The sequence below is a fragment of the Polyodon spathula genome, chromosome 24 (assembly GCF_017654505.1).
Source record: "Polyodon spathula isolate WHYD16114869_AA chromosome 24, ASM1765450v1, whole genome shotgun sequence".
In the NCBI taxonomy this organism is placed as follows: Eukaryota; Metazoa; Chordata; class Actinopteri; order Acipenseriformes; family Polyodontidae; genus Polyodon; species Polyodon spathula.
In genome coordinates, this window is record NC_054557.1 from 9,427,252 (window position 1) to 9,449,456 (window position 22,205).

A 22,205-nucleotide genomic window follows, 5' to 3' on the forward strand; every position below is an offset into this window, starting at 1 on the left:
AATGTTCTGAAGTTAATATGATACCACAAATAACCGGAAAACTGCCAGAGGAGATTTCTAATGAGTTTCTTTTAAGATCATTATTGTATATTCATACTGACTAATCACACTATAAAATGCAATGTTTTACTGGGTTTAAAAATAAATAAATACATATACGTACATATTATATTATGTATTTGTAAATTAACATTGTTTGCAGAAATTATATATATATATATATCTATATATATAATATATATTATATATATATATATATATATGGAAATGTTTTTGAAAAACTTGCGTAAGACTTATTCGTAATAAACATCGCGCTTATGTTTATTAATAAAATATACAACACGCTATTTACATAAAGCGTGTACAAACAGGATTAAACTAAAAAATATATAAACCAGGTGTATACTTTTCCGCTCGAAGAAACTGCAAACATTTTTGTATCAATATTAAATGCTTCAAAACGATAACTAAAAATGTGTAACTTGACCAAACAACACAGCCTGGCTATTACATGTGATGGACAGACTGAAGAATGCCTCGAAGAATTCGCTGTAATCTATTTGTGTATCAGACACACTGGCTGCTCTGCAGTGTCATAATTTACAGCACAGTTTGCGTTATCAGTCTGATTTACAGTTCACTCTTAAAGGTTAATAGGCCTACTGAAGAGCATTGCGCATTATAATTATCGGAAACACAATTCAATAAAATGTATTCAATTGATTAGTATGGTTCAGGTTTAAGTTTTGATAATTAAGGTATTTGATTTAGCTGCATTTTTTATGACTAGTTGTATTTGACCGTTGGGAAAAACAAAAAAAACCCCAAAAAACGCACTTTCTAAATCATTAAAGCATATATGATGAGTACTTTATTTTAGAAATCAGTCATATCCAATTGGACATATGGAAAGTTAATACAAATGTATAACAGCCACATAGTTATTTCTTGCTGACGTAATAAATGAAAAGCTAGAAATCATTTACACCATTACATGCCAAACACTTATCTTATACAATTCTTATGAAAACATTTTGTAACCATGTAATAAAGGCACATCATCCAACCCAGGTTTACAGTAAGGCACATCCCCCCATCAAAACAGTACATATCCTCAACATGCTCCTAATATCATCAGTTGAAATAGCAGAGTGTGGATAATTGCAAAGTAGTTTGCTAATATATCACAAGTCATAATGAAATCCAAATCTAAATACAATCTGCTTTCCCACCCAACCCACAGGCGCTCGCAATGTCATGCATTGAGGGGGGTCTGTGAAAATAAAACAAACACAAACTTATTTCACTTGTCATCATTAAAGTTGTAATCTGATATGAATTCACCTCTAACTCCAGCTTAGAATGATTGCAATTTTTGTAGACTTTAAACGATTAAATCTGCAGTGCCACACAATCATGTAGAATGTTACAAAATAACTTTTAGGTAAACCTTGTTGACAGTCCGGTTTGTTTAAATCCCTTACAGGTAGTTTTAGCTATAGGCACGTATTATTATTCCCCATCTTGAAACCTGCTTTTCACTATTTCAGTTGAGATAAATAGGTATGTTCCTGTAAATGCCTACAGTAGTTTATTAAATGCATTTTCAGGCTCTGTTATACAGCATAAAGAAAATAATATGTATTTTGGTTTTTATATATATCATGAAATACCTACAGATGATAAATTTCAACATTGGTTTGAAGCTTTTTTTTTTTTTTTTGTAACCATATAAGGTATTGTTTTGTTTACTTTAATACAGCAATCATTTTCCTGAGAATACTATTAAATACTAGAACTAGTACTGATAGTTTTACTGAACAAATACTTAGTATGATAGCGCCTGGTTTTCTACAACAAGAGATGCATATGTATGTCTTACCAGTGATTTGTGAGTAAATAGATAAATGGTGATACAGTTGTAAGCTCACAGTCCATTAAAAGCCTAATGAACCTGCAGCGGTGTGTTTTAGTGTAGCTAATGGCCGAAACATGATTTGTAAATCAGCAATGCTGTTTTGTTTGTTTCCATTGTGTTATGTAAGCACATACTCAAATGTCCCCTTCTCAAGTCCTTCCACCCCATCTGCCCATGTGGATGAAGGCATGCTGCTGTAGGGGTCAAGCAAGATCTTAAAGCATCGGACAATCAGGAGTCCCAGGAAAATGAAGAGCATCCCCACAAAGGCGAAAGCTGTCTTCTGCTCCATTGTCAGCGAAGAAGCTGTCATTTCATTGCTGTTCATAATGGGCGTAGAGTAGTTCAATAATCCGTTACACATAGTGAGAGTAAAGTCTCTTCATGATGCTTAGGGTGGGGTGATGTTGTTGATTCACCTAGAAGAAAGAAAACAAAAAAAACACAACAGGTTTTACCATAAGCTATTAATTAATAAAGCTGTTGCTGAATAACAAAAATTAATTGTGGACATTTATGAACCAAGATATCTTTACTCTTTGTTTTAGAAGTAAGAATGTTTTACAATTTCTACTTGTTGATAAATACTTGTTGCAAAAAAGTCACAATAAATTAATTTCTCCTACTATTTGATGATTATGTATGTTTACCTCAGTTTACTAAATTTAGGTGGACAAACGTGATGTATGTCGTTGAAGCCGACACCCTGGGAACCCACAAGAAGCTGCTTGGTGAGATTCTGGGATCAATAAGCTACTAACAACCAACAAGCAAGATGGGCCTAATGGCTTCCTCTTGTTTGTCAACTTTCTTATGTTCTTATGACAACCATTAGCACTGTTTACTTACATCACTGTCCTGACCAGAAGAAATATTCAGACAATTCAGGTTAGACACAGGCTAATACTTGTTGATTATGTAGTTAATTATAACCTCTAGTAGAATTCCTTGGATAATTCCAGGAGTAACCATGCCATTTTGACTACTTTAATATTTATCAATATGCGATCTTAACATCAACATGTATATATAATACTGTACTGTAGCTTACAATTGCAAATCACCTGCTTCAAATTGCACCTATTAAATATAAACACCTATCTTGCTTTACAGTATCTTTAGACAGTTCCTTGTAACATAAGGAGTTACATTTAATTTTAGGGTGTATGGATTAGCTTTACATTTGGGTTATATTTCATCAAACCTGTTAAATATTTCAAACTTTTACTCAATACAAACTGTTAATGCAAGTTACTTACCAGTAGTATTTCTGTATAGACTGCATTTACAGATGTGTTTTTAAAAAGTGTAATTCTTTAATTTTGATTATGAAATCAAATGTTCCCTTTAGCCTGCTAATGCTAGAGATTAAAACACCACAAAGTAAAATAATAAGATTTTACAAATTTATGATATGAGAAATGATGTGATTTAAGAACTGTACCTGTTGCTTGTAAGTAAATGGCAAGCTAGAAATGCTACTGGAAAATGTAAAAATTACCATGCTTTTTTTGTAATAGCAAATGCTTACAAATAACCTGATATAAATAGCTGGCTTCACAGATACAAATGGCATGCAGCTTACCTTAATTACCCTACAGACTTGTTGCAAACCACACTAAACATTAGTTCCAAGACAATAGAATTAAAGAGTTCTTAAATTGATCCTTGTACAGCCTTTTCATTTGTTCTGTAATATTTGAAGTCCAAGTCCGATCCAATGTTGTGGTAGTTTGGCATTCAGAGTCTGAGCTTCAGTGCTCAGGAGAGGATAAAAGGGTGTTCCGTGCAGACGAACCACAGCTCACTGGCTGTATTCACCAAGTCAGAAATCCCAGACTCTGAGTCAAGCGAATGATGCTCTGGATTCACAGCCTGTCTCATTTAACTTCATTATGATTCAGCCATTCTATCTAGCCCTCACATAATCTGTGAGCAGCGTGCTGAGCATCAGCCTCTCCAGTCTGTTTACTTACCCCTGCACTAGCACTACAGCTTTTTACTATTGTGTGTTGTTTATGTGGTTGTTTTCATAATGGCTCATTATTTATTTTATTTCTTTTTAAAGTGATACATGTTTGCCAATTGGCTGTCTTACTTGTCATTTTCTATCATGCGCTGGCAAGGAAGAATGGATGTTTGTAAATTTATGACAACCTAAATTCAATAATATATTGAGTTTGTGTTTAATTAATCAGTCACTTTTAATACTGAATTGTGATTTTTAGTTAAAAGCTCATTAGCAGATGCCCCTTGCAATCAATAAGCTGCTCTCTGAAAACCCTGTCATCCAGTGAGTTTACCTCTCTATATTCTAATATATATATATATATATATATATAGATATCTATATATATATATATATATATATTATATATATATATATTAATATATAGTTAAAATTTCTCGTCAGTTGTTTGACTAAGAAAAAATTATTTTTTTTGTGTTTTTTTTAAAAAAAAAAATTATGGTTGTATACATTAAGTGATTAGGTAATTCACTAATAATAAATAAATAAATATACAAACAATGGCAAAAAGTTACAGAACTACGCAAAGTCAAAGATGACGTTTTCGTGTTCGTAGGGGTACATTATGTATATATCGACATACAGACTATATGCGTTATAACCAATTAAAACAATAGCAAAAAAACAATGGTAAATGTGTAGAATAATAGTGTGATTTTTTTCTAATCATATTCTATAATTGTTACTATAATTAATAACATGTTTATAGATTGTTTTTAATCACTTATAACAGATGCCTAAACTAAAGTGTTACCATTTTTTTTTAAGTAGTATGGTTCTTCTGATCACAATCAGAGGCTGTGTAGTGGTCCACTTACTGCGCTAAAGGTTACATTTCCAATTCAACATTACTTTGCTTTGTTTCTTATGGCTATGTAATTGAAATGCTTATGAAACAGTAGAGATGTTGTGTTTTCAACCCATTTTTGAAAGCCTAATTCAAATGTCAACTCAGTGTTGAAGTGTATTAATGTGAAAGTATCCCAACTGACTTTCCTACTAAACACCGAGGGAGAATGAAGCCAGTGCAGCACTGTGGGTCCCCGGGCAAGATCGGTAGCATTCCATGAGGGATTTGAACCATTAGATAAATATTTTTTTCAGTATAGTACTCAATGGAGTTGCGCTTATTTTATTTTGTTATGCTACAATACACACACACACACACTGTATATATATATATATATATATATATATATATATATATATATATATATATATATATATATATAAATACATAGAGTACAGAGAAAAAGTTTGTGAACCCCTTAGGATTTTCACATATTTCAACCTTAAATGTTATTAGATCCTAATCTAAGTCCTAATAATAGATAAAAAATAACCCAAATAAACAAATGATACAAAAACATGATACTTTTTCAACATTTATGTATCCACAAATGATTCAACATTCAGTATCCATGTGTGACCCCCTTGAGCACCAATGACTTCACCTAAGCGTTTCCTGTAACTATTGGTCATTCTATCACATTGGTTTTGAGGAATTTTGGCCCATTCCTCCTTACAGAACAGCTTCAGCTCGTGACATTTGATGGCTTCCTTGCACGGACAGTTCACTTCAGGTCCTGCCACAACATTTTGATGGGGTTTAGGTCCGGACTTTGACTAGGCCATTCTAAAACGTGGAATTTCTTCTTCTGCAGCCATTCTTTTGTAGATCTGTTTAGATCATTGTCTTGCTGCATGACCCACTTTCGGTTCAGCTTCTGCTCACGGACGGATGGTCTGACATTCTCCTCTAGCATTTTCGGATACAATGCAGAATTCATGGTTGTGTCAATGATGGCAAGCCGTCCAGGTCCTGAGGCAGCAAAGCAGCCCCAAATCATCACACTCCCACCACCATGCTTAACAGTTGGGATGAGGTTCTTCTGTTCGAACGCAGCGTTTGGTTTTTGCCAAACATAACGTTTCTCAGTGAGGCCAAAAGTTCTACCTTTGACTCGTCTGTCTAGAGAACATTGTTCCAGAAGTCTTGTGGATCATCTATATGCTCTTTGGCAAACTTCAGACGGGCAGCAATGTTCTTTTTAGAGAGCTGTGGTTTCCTCCTGGCTATCCTTCCATGAACACCTTTCTTGTTCAGTCTTTTTCTGATAGTTGAGTCATTAACACTCATATTAGCCAAGGTGAGAGTGGCCTGCAGATCCTTGGATGTTACTCTGGGGTTCTTTGTGACTTCCTTGATGATTTTCCGGTTTGTTCTTGGAGAAATTGTGGTAGGACGACCACTCCTGGGTACGCTGACTATGGTCTTGAACTTTCTCCATTTGTAGACTATCTGTCTGACAGTGGACTGGCAGAGCCCCAAATCCTTAGGAATGGTTTTGTAACTCTTTCTTAACTGGTCAGCATCAATAACTGTTTTTTTGAGGTCCTCAGAGATTTCTTTTGATCGTGGCATGACGTGTTTCCACACACCTGTATGATGAACACCAAACTCACAAAGTTTCTGATCTTTATATAGGGTGGAGCCTCCCAAACTCACCCCTGGAGAGCTACCTAATTATTTAAACACCTGATTATAATTATTCCCTTAATTGAGCTGATAAAACCAGGGATTCACTTACTTTTTCACATACCCTGAATCTTAATTACTCACTAATTCATACATCATTTTGTTTCAAAAGACATGGAATTGGTTAGTATAAATGCTATTGGATATTTAAGAAAAAGTTTTGACTCAAGAAGGCTATCATGGTAAAACTATGGAATTTCCATAGTTATCATTGTGGTTCACAAACTTTTTCTTGGCACTGTATAATACATGAATGAAGGCTATATTTGCATCCTGAGCCATTCTGAAAAAAAAAAAAAAGCATAATACCACAATAGTGAAAATATACTTCAATTCAAACACAAAATGTCTCGTTTTCAATCACTTGACAACACCCACAGTATATAAATATTCATTAATGATCAACAAAATGATAATACGTTAAAAAAAAAAAAAAATAGATGTAAAGCTGGTACACTCCTGTCTCAGAGAAACAGATAACGACATAAACATCTGTACAGCACTGAAACACTATGCTTAAAAAAAAACAACTGTACTGCTGAACCTCGTCTTCTTTAATATTAGCATCACAAGGGTATCCACCTATTATAAAAATTAATAAATGGGCCTCTTCATTGAGTTACAGGAAAACAATTCCATCTCAGGTTTCTGTGACAGACCTTTGGTCTCGTAATTTATGACTTCACAGAAACCCTAGATGAAATTATTTTCCCTTTAACTCTCTGAAGCCCATCTATCATTCTCTTACATTAGCTGGCATTGAAAAAGTGGTATATTTATGTATTTATTACAAAGAAAGCCATGTTAACAGTTTTACTGTACACATGATATTATGAACTTCACGTAAACCCAATAGACATTACATACTCGTCTATCTAAAATATGTTAAAAGATACATTTAACAGTTGAGACCATGTTCAAAAGCTGTTTCAGATTCCTTGTTTACCCAAGTGAAATGCTGTTAAGCAATAAGATGCTGGACGTCCAGAATTTGAAAGCATGTTGGCATTTAGGCAGCTTGGCATGTATCCCATTTTATATAAACCTGAATCCAGGGACAGAATCTAGAGGACAAGGACAATTGCGGGAACCAGCCATACACTACACCCAGCAAAAACAATATTTTACCAGCTCTGGATACCTTAAATGCTATCCTGCTTGATATACATGTATCATATATTTTTGCTAACACATATACCCCCTTGTGTCTTGTAAAATCTCAGAACGTAATCAAGGTTGAGGCTGAGAAGTGCAGAGTAGCAGTGCATGGAGAGCTGTCTGTGTTTCAGTAGGGGGCTCTTCCCTCTTAGTCAGAACCAATGCCCCAGTATGGCCCTAGGGGACACTGTGCTGCAGTAGGAGATGCACACATCTTGACTGGCCCATAACAATAAACCCACTATATGCGTCATAAACTATATTAGAAGAACCTATTTAAAGACATTTAATAATAATCAAAACTAGTAATGCAATTAATGATAACTGTACATTACTGTAAATAAACTTTGGCAACTGGCAAGGCTTTTCCTGCTGGAGTGAAATTAAGGACATACGCATAATGCAATGCTTGTGACTTTGCATATTAAAAAGTTACACTTAAGTTGTGAAATTTACATTACCTTAAATTAGAAGCAAGACATGGTATTATAATTAGGTGACAGTATTATGAAAACAGTGAAGTTCCAGCTTGTAAATAAAAAACAAAAGGATTGGCGAGCCCTGCCCAGCGACACCGTCATGCGCTTCTTTAGAAATGAAATAACATTTTGCTGGAGCCATTCCAAATGAACCATTACAGAAATGCTAGGAGTGAGCTATTGACTCAGAAAGGAATTAGGTTCATAAAAGCTCAGTCTGCAGAATGCCCAATTAGACCCATGCTGAGGCATCATTATTATTTAATCATTCAAAGTGCTACTGGTTTCTTTTTGGTGGCCCAGCAGTTTGTCCATTTGACTTCATTTTGACATAATTGTATAGTGTTAGTTGAGTAATATATAATTAAACACTGCATGCAGATAGAGGCAACCCCTTTGGAAGCCTTTGGATTCAGTAATCTACTATTCACTGCAGCAAAGTCAGTCCTACACAGAGTACTTACTTAAATCCACACCTGGCAATAACATTTAGTGCAGTTGTTTTGTTGTATATCATCCACCCCCTGTTAATAAGTTATTTAATTTGAACCTATTGGTTCCATGTTGATATTTGATCATGGCCTTATGAAGTGAGGAAGTGCTTTGGAAACATGTATGTATTTTCCAAATATGACTTAATTTGTACCTGTAACTAAGATTTTGAGCTGCAGTGACATTACTAATAAATGATACCTGCATGCGTTTGAATTGGTAGGTTTGCCCCCTATTAATTTTGAAAATGTCTGTGGGGTGTCTTATAAGTGCATATGCGCCATCTACTGGTAGGAAGTTTAAAACAAAAAAAAACAAACAAACATATTAAACAGTAAATACACTGGTCGTTTTTATTATTATTATTATTATTATTATATTATTATTATTATTATAATACCTAACCATGAAAATGTGATCGACTTTCTTCTAACAAATTATGATTTATTTATTTATTTTTTTTAAATCAACATAAAGCAGATATGAAAATCTTTGAGGGTTGTTCAAGAAATAAGATCTACAAAACACATACCTGTGAACTCATTTTCTCCATGAAAACCTCTCTCCAGATTTGACCCATCTAAAGATGTTCTATTGAAAGAGCTTTGCTCAAACAGTCTAGTTTAAATATCCTACAACTTCAAATGTTTTATAATGAATTACAATAAAACGCACCAAATCGGTATAGGCTACAAACATTGCCAGTGTGTACTTTATGACACAGACATTGTCTAAATAAATAATTTTAAAGAACAGCTAGTTTACGTTATTAACAATTTGTAACATGATACACATTATATTAATTACACAAACAATGCCAGAGAACAAACACACAAAAAAAAAACTATCAAAAAACCCACCTGTTTAAAGATACTAATACTGTGATAAGTCTATTTTTAAGTGGATTAAATAAACTGGTACATATATTTATCCCTATTTTTTTGCAATAACATACAAACACCACAAATGAATTGTAGAACGTGCCCTACACGAGGAATATGGAAAAAACAAATGAAGACATAAGGCAGGGAGGGTAATAAAACGTTATGATGCTTAAAGCTATCTTGCAATTTATTATCATGAGAGTGTATATTCATTTCTAATATTTAATATGAAAGAGTAAAACAAGAAAAATGCAAAGAAGAAAAAAAAAAAAGATAAATCAACGCTTTTTTAAATTTGTTTAAAAATTACACGTCAAGACAGGTGACGTGACTCTCAGACTTACGCAAATGGCGCATCCACGAAAAAAGATCCAGAGATCTGTTTGCCCTGTTCGAGTTTGGTTTAGAGAGTTTGATCAACTCTCGCGATAGAAACCATTTCAGCCTAGAGAGCCGGTTCAAACTGCGCAGAACTGGAGAGAGAAAAAAAAACGACAATGGCTGCGATTGTAGAAGTCGAACAACAAGAACAGCAAGAAGAAGCAGCACAAATCACCATAACCGAGATTAAAAACGAGCAGGAACCGGAAAACAACACCAATGGCGTTAAAACGTAACTTTCTCTTATTTTTTACGAGCGAGTGGGTGATGGGAGGTATAGGTGGATTCTCAGTAGATTGCTTAGGCCTATACTTGATTACGTTAGTAATAAAACATACAGTGGCATGTTGTTTTAAAACGTTGTCAATGATACAATGCTAAACCATTTTGCCAAGTATTATGGAGGAGACGATATTATTGTTTGGCGTTTTCTCAAGTGACATTGGGTAGCGTACTGCTAGTGCACGCCGTGACGCGGGCTGTATTTTGACATTATCTTTAATAATATAATATTTTATATCAGAATAATCTAAATTGAGTGATTTTCTTAATACCTACCCGGTTAATCCAGGTATTACTGTCGTTAGTGTTGTTATTTTAGCGAGGTGTTTAGCGACAGGTACTTGAGTGTCCTGGTCATGGTTTTATGGCGGGTGCTGTATTTTCTTACGCTTTATGTGTATTTAAATACAAGATAAAGAATATGACTAGGTTAATGCATGTATTACGACATTTGAAGTGCTCGCCTAACAAGACCAGAAATGATTCAGTGCAAATGTAGATCAAGGATCTCGGTGCTGCTTATGGTAAGCAAAACCCCGTTAGTGCTGTGTCAGGATAGTAAGTTTTTTTTTTTCTTCTTTGCAGTTCAGGGAATGGGCTGCACGGCTATAATTGCAGATATATGAATGAATGCGAGAGGTGGGCTAAATGTGTTTTTTTTTTTTTTTCCCGCAGAACTACTGAGAGTGAGGAAACCCCCAAGGAGCAGTCGACACTGAAAGAAAAATCAAATCTGAACAAGAAAAGCAGATTTCAACCCTATTCAAAAGACAAAAATGCAGGCTCTGGAGACAAGAAGGGGTCTTATCGAAACAGAGTGTTTATTAGCAATATCCCATACGACATGAAATGGCAAGCCATTAAAGATCTTATGAGAGAGAAAGGTAACTTTTCAAGGCCAAGGAACCAAAGACTAATTGGACTTTGGGGACTTACTATGGCTGGTATTTGTCCTTCACTTAACCAAAGGTGTTTCTGTTGGTATTACTCATGGTTCAAAATGTGAGCAGTGCAGTGGTTCAAAAGAAACAAGGTGAAATTTGATGTTCACAATAAAAATCATTTGTGCAGAGGATTAGTAAAATAAAAAGATTTTTAAGGTATTTAATTTGCTAGTGTTTAGAAGATCAGAGCATAATTGTGTTCTTTGGGAAATTCATTTAGTAACTTTTTTTTATTAGGGGTGTGATTGTTGATGTACGTACCTTAGACTGTAGGGAAAATGGTTGTATTGTATGGATTTCATTTTCTTTTTGCATATGTACTTTTGTTAAGTGTGTGTTTTGGAGTTTATTTTGTAAATGGTTTTTGTCCACAGAACTGAAAGGTTCAAAACAATGTAACCCCTAAATGTTCACTGAACATCAATACAGAACATGAACAGCATAAATTAGTAATTTGATCAAATCTTGTTGTATCTGTTGTAAGGTGACAGATGTACTTCACTGAAAATAAATTATGAATTGTGTGCCTTGCTGTGCACTACACTAATCTTTGGTAATTTAAAAGTAGTTTGCTGCAAACTGTTTGTGGTGAAAGGTCACCTTTTAAAACAGTTAAGGGTTAAAATGTGTCTTAAAAGCTTATGAGCAGTTTAACTGTGGTAACTTGTTCACCAACTATATCATGCTGGACACATTGAGAGAAATGTTTTTATGTTTAAGGCTGAATATAGCTGCTGCTTCTTCCATTTTCTGAGTCCATGGCTGATAAATATCCCAGAAAATAAACTGAATGTCATGGTTACTGTCAGGTGGTGTGTTGGTCTGGATTGATTGTTGGTGAATAATGTAGGCTTTTCTGTCTGTAGAGTTGTGCCAAGGGCAACAGTGAAGTGAAGTGGTGTTTTTAAATGCATTGTTTTTTGGTATTTTCCCTTTGTATGTCTCATGTAGTTGGTGAGGTTACATACGTGGAGCTCTTTAAGGATGCTGAAGGAAAGTCGAGGGTAAGTGATATGGACAACATGCTGCTGGAGGGTTTAATGTCCTCAGCAGTTTTCATTTGATCACATACTGTACAAGGTAATGACACCTCTGGTTTTATTTGTATAAAATGTTATTTTGTGAATTGCTTTATACACTGGTAAGGTATTGGGACTTTTATAGTTGGCTGTATTTTGTGACCTTTTGTCAGCAGGGCTGGCTGGTTGATGCTGTATAATTGGATTCTAGAAAACCTTGCCAACATAGAAAGCATTTCGTTCTTCCATTAAGCTCATTACAGTTTTTGTTGTTGCAGTTTTCCGTTAGTGGTTCAGTTGGCTTCTACAGTTAAATTTTTTCCAATGGATGTCTCATTTGTCAGAACTTGTTTCATAGTTTAAATAAGACAAACTTTTTAAATTTACAAATCCTGTCATGCTTTTAGATTTTTAAAAGTTGGACCTGTGTACATTCATTGACCTGTTTTTTAAAAGCAAAAAAATCATTTTTAGGTGTGTAATTAGAATGTGTAATTTAAGCATTGTGTTTTTTATTACATTTTTTTTTAATTATTATTTATAGTAACACTTGAAAGTTGTATGAAAATATTTATACTTTTTAAAGGCGTGTTAACGTGTGCTTTAGCATGTGCTTTGTGTTATTGACATTATTACTGGTCATCTGTTAAACTAGCATTCTGTAGGTTTTTCACTTACGTTACATTCATTTTGGATATGCAGATATCTCAAATACCACATTAAACATTTGTGTTACCTGAATTAGGTCTGATTGCAGCTAGATCAATGTTGTAAGTTTGAACTACAACATCTGAAGTGATTTAGATACAATTATAAGCAGCAGCATCGATAGCATTGTCTTTGAAACATCTGCATAAAAAAAACAAATAATAAAAAAAACAGAAAATATTCATTCGATGAAAAGTGATCAATGATGATAATGCTAATTAGAGGTAAGGTAACCATGGTTCGCACTCCTCCATTGATACATGTACTTTGTTTTAGCCATCCATTGTAAGGCCCAGTGAGGAAGAATTAAGGTTTAAAGGCTGGTTCACACTGGGAATACGATTCGTACGAACGCTACAAATGCATCACCTTGTGTTCAAATCGTAGACGCTGCGGACGAGTTGGTAGATTTCAACTTCTCAGCGTCAAGTTGGTGACATAACTCGTGTTGAACCAATCGCATATCTTTCTCTTTCCTTTAGAAAATACAAGTAAAATGCAATTTACCTTTTATTATTTGAAATAAATTATACTTGTATAATTTATACTTGTATAACTAGCGGAAATGCCTAAAGGACTAATAATTAAGCCGGTATGGTACCATAAATAAAAAGATAAATAATCAGAATGAAAACTAACAACTCAGGAATTTAAACCATGTTTTATGTTTCTCTCAGCAGCCTACGTACAGTGTTTACTGAAAGCGGGGTGGTTAAATTAAGCGGGTCAGCTCAACAAAGTCTGAGCGAATGTCAGTGATTTTACCATGAAACTGAATGGTGGCATTTGCTGTCAATCACACAGTTATTTTTAATTTTTTTGGATCAGCTGTTTATAAAAACAGGTGCTATGGTTATACAGTGTATAAGTTAAATGCAGCTGTGTGCACAACTCCTCAAACCTCCAGAAGAGTGCTCTCTTTTTTTAAACCAATCAGAATGAACTAACGCAGGGAGAAGATCGCTCAGTGTGAACTACATCCTGCGTCTGTTCGTAGCATCTGTCTAAATCTTATGCCCGGTGTGAACCAGCCTTAATGCTAACATTTGCCTTGGTTATATAACTTTTGAGAAATGTTTACATCTTGTTAGTCCAATTAAAAGAAAAAAAAAAGTAAATATCCAGAATTTCTCAAATGTAGGGAAAAGAGAGCACAGTGAAGAATGTTGAACAGGATGTTTAAAAGCTCTATTAAACAGTTAATGTCATGCAGGAAAGAATTATGAACTCGGTTTGCTACACATCAGAATAAAGTGGTTAAGTTGTTCAAATGTTTTGTAGAAATGTCCAAGTGGTTACATTTTCTGTTCAGATTTGGAGAAACATGGTTAGTTCACGCTTACAAAAATGGCTTTCTCTTTTTCTTTCTTTCTGTACCCTTGTGAACACACCATAACGCTGCAGGGTTGTGGGTAAGTTTAAATGTCCTTCTTATTGTTTCTGTGTTTTATTATTTAACTAAACTAATAGTCTGTTGATAGTGTTTAGAGTTTCTTGGAGTTTTTAATGTCAAAATATGTTTATTGTATGTATCTAAAATAAATATTGCCTGTTTAGTGTTGTAGAGTTCAAAGATGAAGAGTTTGTAAAGAAGGCAATAGATGTTATGAACAAATATGATCTCAGTGGAAGACCACTCAACATCAAAGAGGTACAGAAATTGTCTTATTGTTTGAAAATAAAATAAATCAAGAGTACATATTGCATAGATTTTAAATTGTTTACACAGATCTTACATTACTACTACAGATGTGGTGGTTTTTTTTTTTTTTTTTTTTGGGGGGGGGGGGGCATAAAGCATATTTCTGAGGCTTTTGTAGTCCTGTTGTACAGTTGTTGTATAGTCTTTAACAATTAAAACCATAGTGCAAGAATATGTCATCTTGAGCTATCAACTTGCAAGCAAGTGGCTTAACTGCTAAACAGAATATTCAATTCTTTTGAGCTGTAGAACTGATCCCTGTGGCTGAATTAAATGCAAATCTAACAGTACTGGACTCTGATCTACACTTTTGCAGGATCCTGATGGCGAGCATGCTCGTAGGATGCTACAGCGTACTGGAATGTTCCCAGGTGGACGTGGGCAAGATGGGGGACCTGGTGTAATGAACCTGCCACCTTCTATTGCTAATAATCCAAATATTCCCCCTGAAATTATCAGTGGATTACAAGATGGAAGGCTTGGAACAACGGTGTTTGTTGCCAATGTAAGCGAATGCGTTCAACCTCTCAACGTTTAACTTAAGCATTTCTTCTGTCCTGTGATTGGAATAACCACCTGTATTTCCCACTTGCATGTGGGATGACTGGCAGGTGGGGGCATTTATTGCCGATTTTTACCCCACTCAAATATCTTGTTATCCTTAAATAGATCGTTGTCCTCTCTTCAAAAATAGGCAAAATATTTAAATGAGCTAACTGTCTGGTACACAGAAATAACACGAAGAATGTCTGGATGAGAGATGGTTTATTGTAGATCTTTCAAACCATTTGTTTCCAATCTTTTGAGTAGTGAAGGTCTTGGTGAATTACTTGGTGGGTGATATTTGTCACTGATCAAACTAAAATATTCTTTATTTTTTTAAAGCTCGATTTCAAAGTTGGATGGAAAAAGCTTAAGGAGGTGTTTGGCATGGCTGGAACAGTTAAAAGAGCAGATGTCAAAGAAGACAAGGAGGGCAAAAGTCGTGGAATGGGAACTGTTACTTTTGAACAAGCCCTTGAAGCAGTGCAGGCCATCTGTATCCTTTGTCCTTTTTTTTTTTTTGTAGATTTTAGAAAATAGTGTATATTAATAACAGCATTTGATGAAAAATTAATTTGCAGCAGATTAATCTAAATTTCCTAATTGGAGTACTTCTTGTCTCTTTCATGAGGAGTAGTAGTTTATGTAGTTGTACAATTAAGTTATTTATTCATTTGTTTTTCCTTAATGTTATGATTTCAGCAATGTTAAATGGACAGTTTTTGTTTGATAGGCCTATGCATGTAAAAATGGTAAGTTTATTTTTTATATAACTTAAAAGCATTAAGATATCACACTTTTTTCAGTTTCTATGACCATACTTTAAACCCTTCACCTATTTGAACAACATATAGTACAACAGTATTATATTTCAGTAAATGGTTACTTTAATACATTTTCCCCTAATCTTCAGACTACTTCGATTCTTATTTTTTTGTTCCTTACATTATACCTTGTATACCCCTTTTGCTTTTCCCTTACTTATTTTCCATCTTCAGACACATTAACACCCTTAAAACCCCTTTTCTCTATTTTACAATAAATTAAACACAGCGCCAATTGGTTTAGAATGTCCTGAAGTAATGTATGCAGGTAGTGTGAGATTACTGCATACTGATCCCAGAAAGTTATATGCCTTGGGTTACTAACTTTAACCGTCACGTTTAATTCTGGATTTTAGGATGACAAGTCTATTCCTCATGATGACTTCCGTCCAATAGAAAAGACACCTCAGTTGCCACGTAAGCATTATTGCCTTCATTTGATTTAGCTTAGATGTTATCTTTCAGCACAACAGAAGTAATAGAAAAACCCCACACACTGCATTATGCAAAATCTCACTTTATTGTTTAAACAGAAAAGAGCTTATGTTTCGGTTGAGTGACCATCAACACAATTTACCAGTAATATAGTTTTATTTGTTAAAAACATTCTTATAAACTTTTCTCTTGAGCGTGTAAGTGTGGGGGAATTCAGGAAAAAGTAATCAAGGTGGCATTGTCTTTTGCTAATAATGGTATTTGGTCATTTGTGTGCAATCCTTCTTCCCATGATAGTTGTGGAGTGATGGGTTTTTTTGTTGATGTAAATGAAGTACAAATAAAATAATAATGCTGTCTTAGGTGGGCTCAGTGGGATTGGATTGGGTCTTGGACCTGGAGGTCAACCAATTAATGCAAACAGATTGAGTGGAGGAAGTGGAGGAGGAATGGGAAACATGGGCCCTGGAGGTAGGTATATTCGAAAATAGAATACATTGGAATACAAATGCAATGGTTTTTCACATAGGCAGGTGCTGGTATATGCTAATGTAAATACTGCCACACTTTAATATTTCATTTTGCAAACATAACCACATCTGTGTTATTCATGTGACTTTGACCCAGTGCTTTGAGATACTCAATTTGAATTGGGTGAATATTTTAATTATATCTAAGAACATGTCAAATATGAAGTTTTCACATATGTTGGGGCTATTTGCAATAACTTTTATACTGGTCATCATACAGAGGATGATTTTGGGAATGTTTGTCTTCTGATGAATCAGGTTGTTTACTTGTTTTGTAGTTCATGACAGATTTTACTGTTTCCTATCGCTTTTTTATCAAGGTAATTATGATGTGCTAATTCAATCTTTTTCATATATATATATATATATATATATATATATATATATTTTTTTTTTTTTTTTAATTTCTATGTTTAAAGCTATGAGTGGAATGGATAGACCTGGTTTTGGTGGTATGAGCAGGATGGGAACAGGTGGGTTACCATTGTGTATATTAAAATTGCATATATTCTTATTTGATCGGTTGTATCCTGCACATCTAAGAATGAAATCCTGCCTTTGTAGGAGTTAGTGGTAGTGGTGGATATGGCGGAGGGATGGATGGGATAAGCAACATGGGAGGCTATGGAGGCAGGGACTTGGCACCTATTGGAAGGATGGGGGGTAAGTTCCAGGGCTTTTGTTTGATAGTCATGTTATTGCTACTTTAATCAACAAGAAAGTGTCCTGCATGTTTCGACTAGAAGTATCTGTAGAACTAGTGGTTGAATAACAATTGCTGTGTGTTTACAGGAATGGATGATTATAGAGGAAACCTGGGCACTGGTATGGGTGGAGTGGGCAGTGGCATGGGGGGAATGAGTGGCAGAATGGGCAGTGGCATGGGAGGTAAGATGTATCCCTGTTAAAGATTTTATTATTATTATTATTATTATTATTATTATTATTGTATTATATATAAATAATTCTTTCAGATATGCATCGTTCGGGAATAAGTGGCATGGATAGAGACTTCAGCAGAAGTGATTTGCCAATGAATCGAGGGTACGGAGATTCTTTTGGAGCAGTGGGTAAGAAAATGTCATTAAAACTCCTCTGATTCACACCAACGTTCTTTTCATTTGACCACACATTTAAGTATCAGCTTGTTTTCTCATAGCTTGTTGCCAGCTTTCCTTGTTTTGTTTTGTTTATTAAATTATATGTTTGTATTAAATGGTTCTAGCATTCCTAAATATTTTGTTTTCTATTCGATCCATCAAAATGATAGGTTTAGGGGAGTATTTTAATTATCTATCCTGAATTGACTGTTAGTTCACTTTCTTCATCAGGAGGAGGAATGGGAGGATTTGGAGGTGGAATGGGTAGTGCTGGCATGAGTCTAATGGCACATGGATTAGGTATCCCTTCATTTTTCCCATTTTTAACCTTAATACATTTTTTTGCTTTCTCACTTTTTTTTCGGGTAATATAGATGAGGCATTCTAAAAATCCTTATCAAAATACCTGCATTTGAAATAAAGCACTCACATTGTTATATGTACATAGAGGCATTATGACTTTGGGAAAGTGATATATTGCCGTGCAATATAATGTGTGAGAAACCAGAAAGTCGTTTTCTTGAATTATAGCATTTGCAATATAATGAAATGTGTAATGCATGTGTTTTTGCTTTTAGGTAGTGGAATGAACAGCATGGGAGTTGGAATGGGTATGGACCGCATGAGCTCCAGTTATGATCGAATGGGTGGTGGTGGTGGTATGGATATGAATCGTGGCTTCGGTGGTTTTGGATCTGGCCCTATGGGAGGAGGAAAGTCAGACAGAGGATCTGGTAGCAAGGGTTGTCAGATTTTTGTCAGAAATGTAAGTAAAAGTACTGCACATATATTTGAATATTATATATTTTCTTAGAAGGGTTATAGTAACGGATTATCTTCATTTCAGCTTCCATTTGATCTAACCTGGCAGAAGTTGAAGGAAAATTTCATCCATTGTGGTAAGCTTCTTAAAGCTTAATTTCATCTATGTCTGAGATGCAATTTTATAAATTTTTAGTGGTGGTAAATTTGATTTCCCCCACTTAATTGATTCGAAAGAGGGTAATTACTTTATGTTGTCTGTACTTCACAGGTCAAGTTATGTTTGCAGAAATTAAAATGGAGAATGGAAGATCTAAAGGTTGTGGTACGGTTCGTTTTGATTCACCAGAAAGTGCAGAAAATGCTTGTAGAATTATGAATGGCACAAGGATAAATGGAAGAGAAGTAGATGTTCGGATGGATCGAAATGCATAACCATTTAGAGATTCTGTCTTTTTTTTTTTCTTGATGCATTTCCTGCAAGTCTGTTCTTTATTGTACCATAAGTATTTCAGTGATCACCAGCCTTTAAAACTGGATGTGTGTGTATAGGGTTGTCTGATTTATCAAAACCCTTACATTTTTTTTTTTTTTTTTTGTGGTAATTTCACTTAAATGAATAAATGATGGTTTTTTATTTATTTTTATTGTAGTGGTTTGTCTTATTTCAATGTTTATAGATAGATACAAAAAAATAGAACAAAAGAAAAAAATGTTGGAAGTAAAAGGCTATGTAAATAACGTGGTGTGTTGTATCTTTCCACACATCAGTCATATAAGGAAACATGGCAGGACCAACTGTATTTTATCCTTTTAATGGCTTACATCTCCTTAAATGAAAGCACATTTGATGTAGAAGGCAATGATTCAGTCACTGCATGCTCTTACTGGATTGCTTCCAATAACTCCAAGTTCATACAAAATGGATAACGTTGCAAAGAGAATGTAGAAAAACACATACAGCACCAAGATTCTTATCTAAATTCCACTTATGTAGATGTACAGCCAGGAATATAAATACAATGGACAGGAGAAGGGCGGAAGCTGTGTAAAACAAACCTGTGCTGTTTACTTCCACAGGTGAAGTTGTGTTCACAAAATACTGTCTTAATGAACCATGGTAAACCAAGACATGGCATATCGAATACATTGGATCCAACAATATTAGACATTGCCATATCTTCCTGAAAGATAAACACAATATATAGTTTAATATACAGAAACTAAATTTACATGAAAAACAAATTAATTAGTCAGCAATAAGCTCAGCTAAAGCAGCACGGGCATCCGGCCAGACTAAAGGGGTTACTGGTGCGCGGTGAGCCAAGGACACCCTGGCAGACCTAAACCCTCCCACCGCCGCGGCGGAGGACCCTCGAGGGGTGGGGCCATAGAATATCTTATCGGGTCTAAACTTGACAACTGTAGAGTCCTATATCCCTACTAGGACGTGAGTCCGTCTCGTGGAAATTGACCTACGCGGTGAGCCCTTCGGGGAATCACTATAATATTATTACTATCTCCAACAACCAGTGAAACTGTGCACATGTACATACTACCTACTACTGTGACCATCCAGACAAGGATATATGTAAATGCAGAAATCCACACTGCAGCCATGAAGAAGGTGATCAAGAACCATCTTTTCCAGAACTGCCTTCGACAGTCAGGAATGGTTAAAAACAGTAATAAGATGATGGGTAGGGACAGTACCCACAGAATTCTCTTCAGGTCTGCTTCAGGTATCGTAAAGACACTTGGATGACCTATTAGGAAATGTAAAGAGTACCCGCTACGTCACATCCTTTCAATATCAAAAACCTGTGGCACATATTCAAAAACATGAATATTAGACACTAAAAAACAGTCTACTGAATTCTCTCTTACCATCAGAAATTTCATTTAGTCCGTGTAAACTAAGTGAAAGCTGTGAGTAACCCGAGTCTTCCTGAAAGATCCCACTGTCCGTTCTGGAATGCCTGTGCAGCAACAATCCACTGTCTTCATTCCATCCAACTAATGACTGCTGCTCACTACTCTCCTCCATTGGTTCAGTCAGGCAATGACAGCATGGACTAAACCTCTTTAATATGTACTGGTTGATGCGGATGTCAAAGCAAAGAACCACAATGTACAGCACATAAATCAGTAACAGAGAGGCAGCTTCATACCTTCGAAAAAAGACAACAGAAAAATGTAACATGCTATTTGTGAAGTTTCAATCCACTTTTTAAATGATATGCTTTGAAGTTTTAAGCCAACCAATGAAGCCTGAAACTCTATGCAGGTAGTATGCATAAAATTGATAAGAAACAAGACATTTTATAAATGAGTGAATTGGAACACTTGCCTCTGTATATTTAATAAATAACATGTATCTATGCAAACATATCATTTATACATAATAGTTAGCATACACAAAAGTCAAGCACACAGTAGATCACTAAATAATGTGAACAGAGTACCATCTAACCTTTATTAGCCAAGCATGTAAGCATGACCAACACTGTGATATTCTCATCATGCACAAGTGAATGCGCATAACACGATGCTCTTGTTCACCAGATGTTACCTGTGTAAGTATTCAGGAAAGCCTTTCAATAGAACCCCTGCAGGGCATTATAGAATGGATCTTGTGTTCATTTGCTTTACGTAAACTTACACTTACAAGTAGAAATGTATTTTTTTATTTGAAAGAATAAATAGATGTTCTTACCAGTGTATTTTGCTGTCAGAATTAAACTGCCGATACACTTATCGCATGTGCCACACAGTCTCTGAACAATGGCCAACAAGTTAGACTTGACACCTGTAAAAGGTAATACAAATTGTAAAAAAAAGTGTATATATTTACATTAAAATGAGCAAAGCATTTATTATTATTATTATTATTATTATTATTATTATTATTATTATTATTATTATTATTATTATTATTAAAAGCCAACCATTATATTTTAACACAACTTTCAAGTGTTTGACTGTTAAATTCTTTAAGAGAGTGGTTGTTCTTCTTAACAACAAGCCTTTGATCCGTACCGTATCCGTTCAATAAGCATTTTAATTGCAATAACACGTTCACCGGCGCAAGCACTTCTCCCTTAATCACTGCCTCGTTGTTTCAAACTGGGCTCAACATTTGCGGTTGTCTGATTAACCGAGACAAAACTTGTACATTCAACTGACATACATCGCGTCGAACTCTTGCTGTACTTGGGGAAACAGAAGATGCAGAAACTCTGTAAACAAGGTGAACCGTGCCGTAGAGAACCAGGAACACCCCAGTAATGTCAAACACGATTTCTCTTCTTTTCTTCCTCTTTTCCCGGAATGTAGATGTAACCATTGTTGTTTTCAAAAATCTAGACATGTCTGTGTTTCTCCCCACTCTAGAGCAGGTCTTGACAATATGAGAAAATGTTAACTAGTTCGCCTTTCTTATATATACTTCAGGATACATTGTGATCACAAAACAT

The 22,205-nt window shown here is 35.0% G+C and overlaps 3 protein-coding genes across 6 annotated transcripts; 1 reads left to right on the plus strand and 2 right to left on the minus strand.

The window, feature by feature from the left end:
• Positions 1–952: 952 nt before the first annotated feature.
• ctxn2 (cortexin 2) lies at positions 953–9,927 on the minus strand. 2 transcript variants are annotated; one of them, XM_041226765.1, is made up of 2 exons: positions 9,844–9,927; positions 953–2,337 (listed from the first exon to the last, which is right to left on the minus strand). In XM_041226765.1, the coding sequence occupies exon 2, from the start codon at positions 2,280–2,282 to the stop codon at positions 2,037–2,039; it is 246 nt and encodes an 81-aa protein (XP_041082699.1). In that variant the 5' UTR covers positions 2,283–2,337; positions 9,844–9,927; the 3' UTR covers positions 953–2,036. The 2 variants fall into 2 exon arrangements, with proteins under 2 accessions (XP_041082699.1, XP_041082698.1); XM_041226764.1 differs by lacking the exon at positions 9,844–9,927 and adding an exon at positions 3,504–3,747.
• LOC121299167 (myelin expression factor 2-like) lies at positions 9,913–19,370 on the plus strand. 3 transcript variants are annotated; one of them, XM_041226760.1, is made up of 19 exons: positions 9,913–10,112; positions 10,838–11,046; positions 12,058–12,110; positions 14,238–14,245; positions 14,391–14,484; positions 14,852–15,040; positions 15,421–15,574; positions 15,781–15,830; positions 16,259–16,319; positions 16,701–16,808; positions 17,146–17,187; positions 17,287–17,340; positions 17,432–17,530; positions 17,660–17,755; positions 17,842–17,937; positions 18,199–18,267; positions 18,546–18,733; positions 18,815–18,866; positions 19,001–19,370. In XM_041226760.1, the coding sequence occupies exons 1-19, from the start codon at positions 9,997–9,999 to the stop codon at positions 19,162–19,164; spliced, it is 1,902 nt and encodes a 633-aa protein (XP_041082694.1). In that variant the 5' UTR covers positions 9,913–9,996; the 3' UTR covers positions 19,165–19,370. The 3 variants fall into 3 exon arrangements, with proteins under 3 accessions (XP_041082694.1, XP_041082696.1, XP_041082695.1); XM_041226762.1 differs by lacking the exon at positions 18,199–18,267; XM_041226761.1 differs by lacking the exon at positions 17,146–17,187.
• Positions 19,371–19,893: 523 nt separating this feature from the next.
• On the minus strand, positions 19,894–21,278 carry LOC121299382 (sodium/potassium/calcium exchanger 5-like). The gene is made up of 3 exons (XM_041227103.1): positions 20,617–21,278; positions 20,289–20,495; positions 19,894–19,913 (listed from the first exon to the last, which is right to left on the minus strand). The coding sequence occupies exons 1-3, from the start codon at positions 20,930–20,932 to the stop codon at positions 19,894–19,896; spliced, it is 543 nt and encodes a 180-aa protein (XP_041083037.1). The 5' UTR covers positions 20,933–21,278.
• Positions 21,279–22,205: the final 927 nt, after the last annotated feature.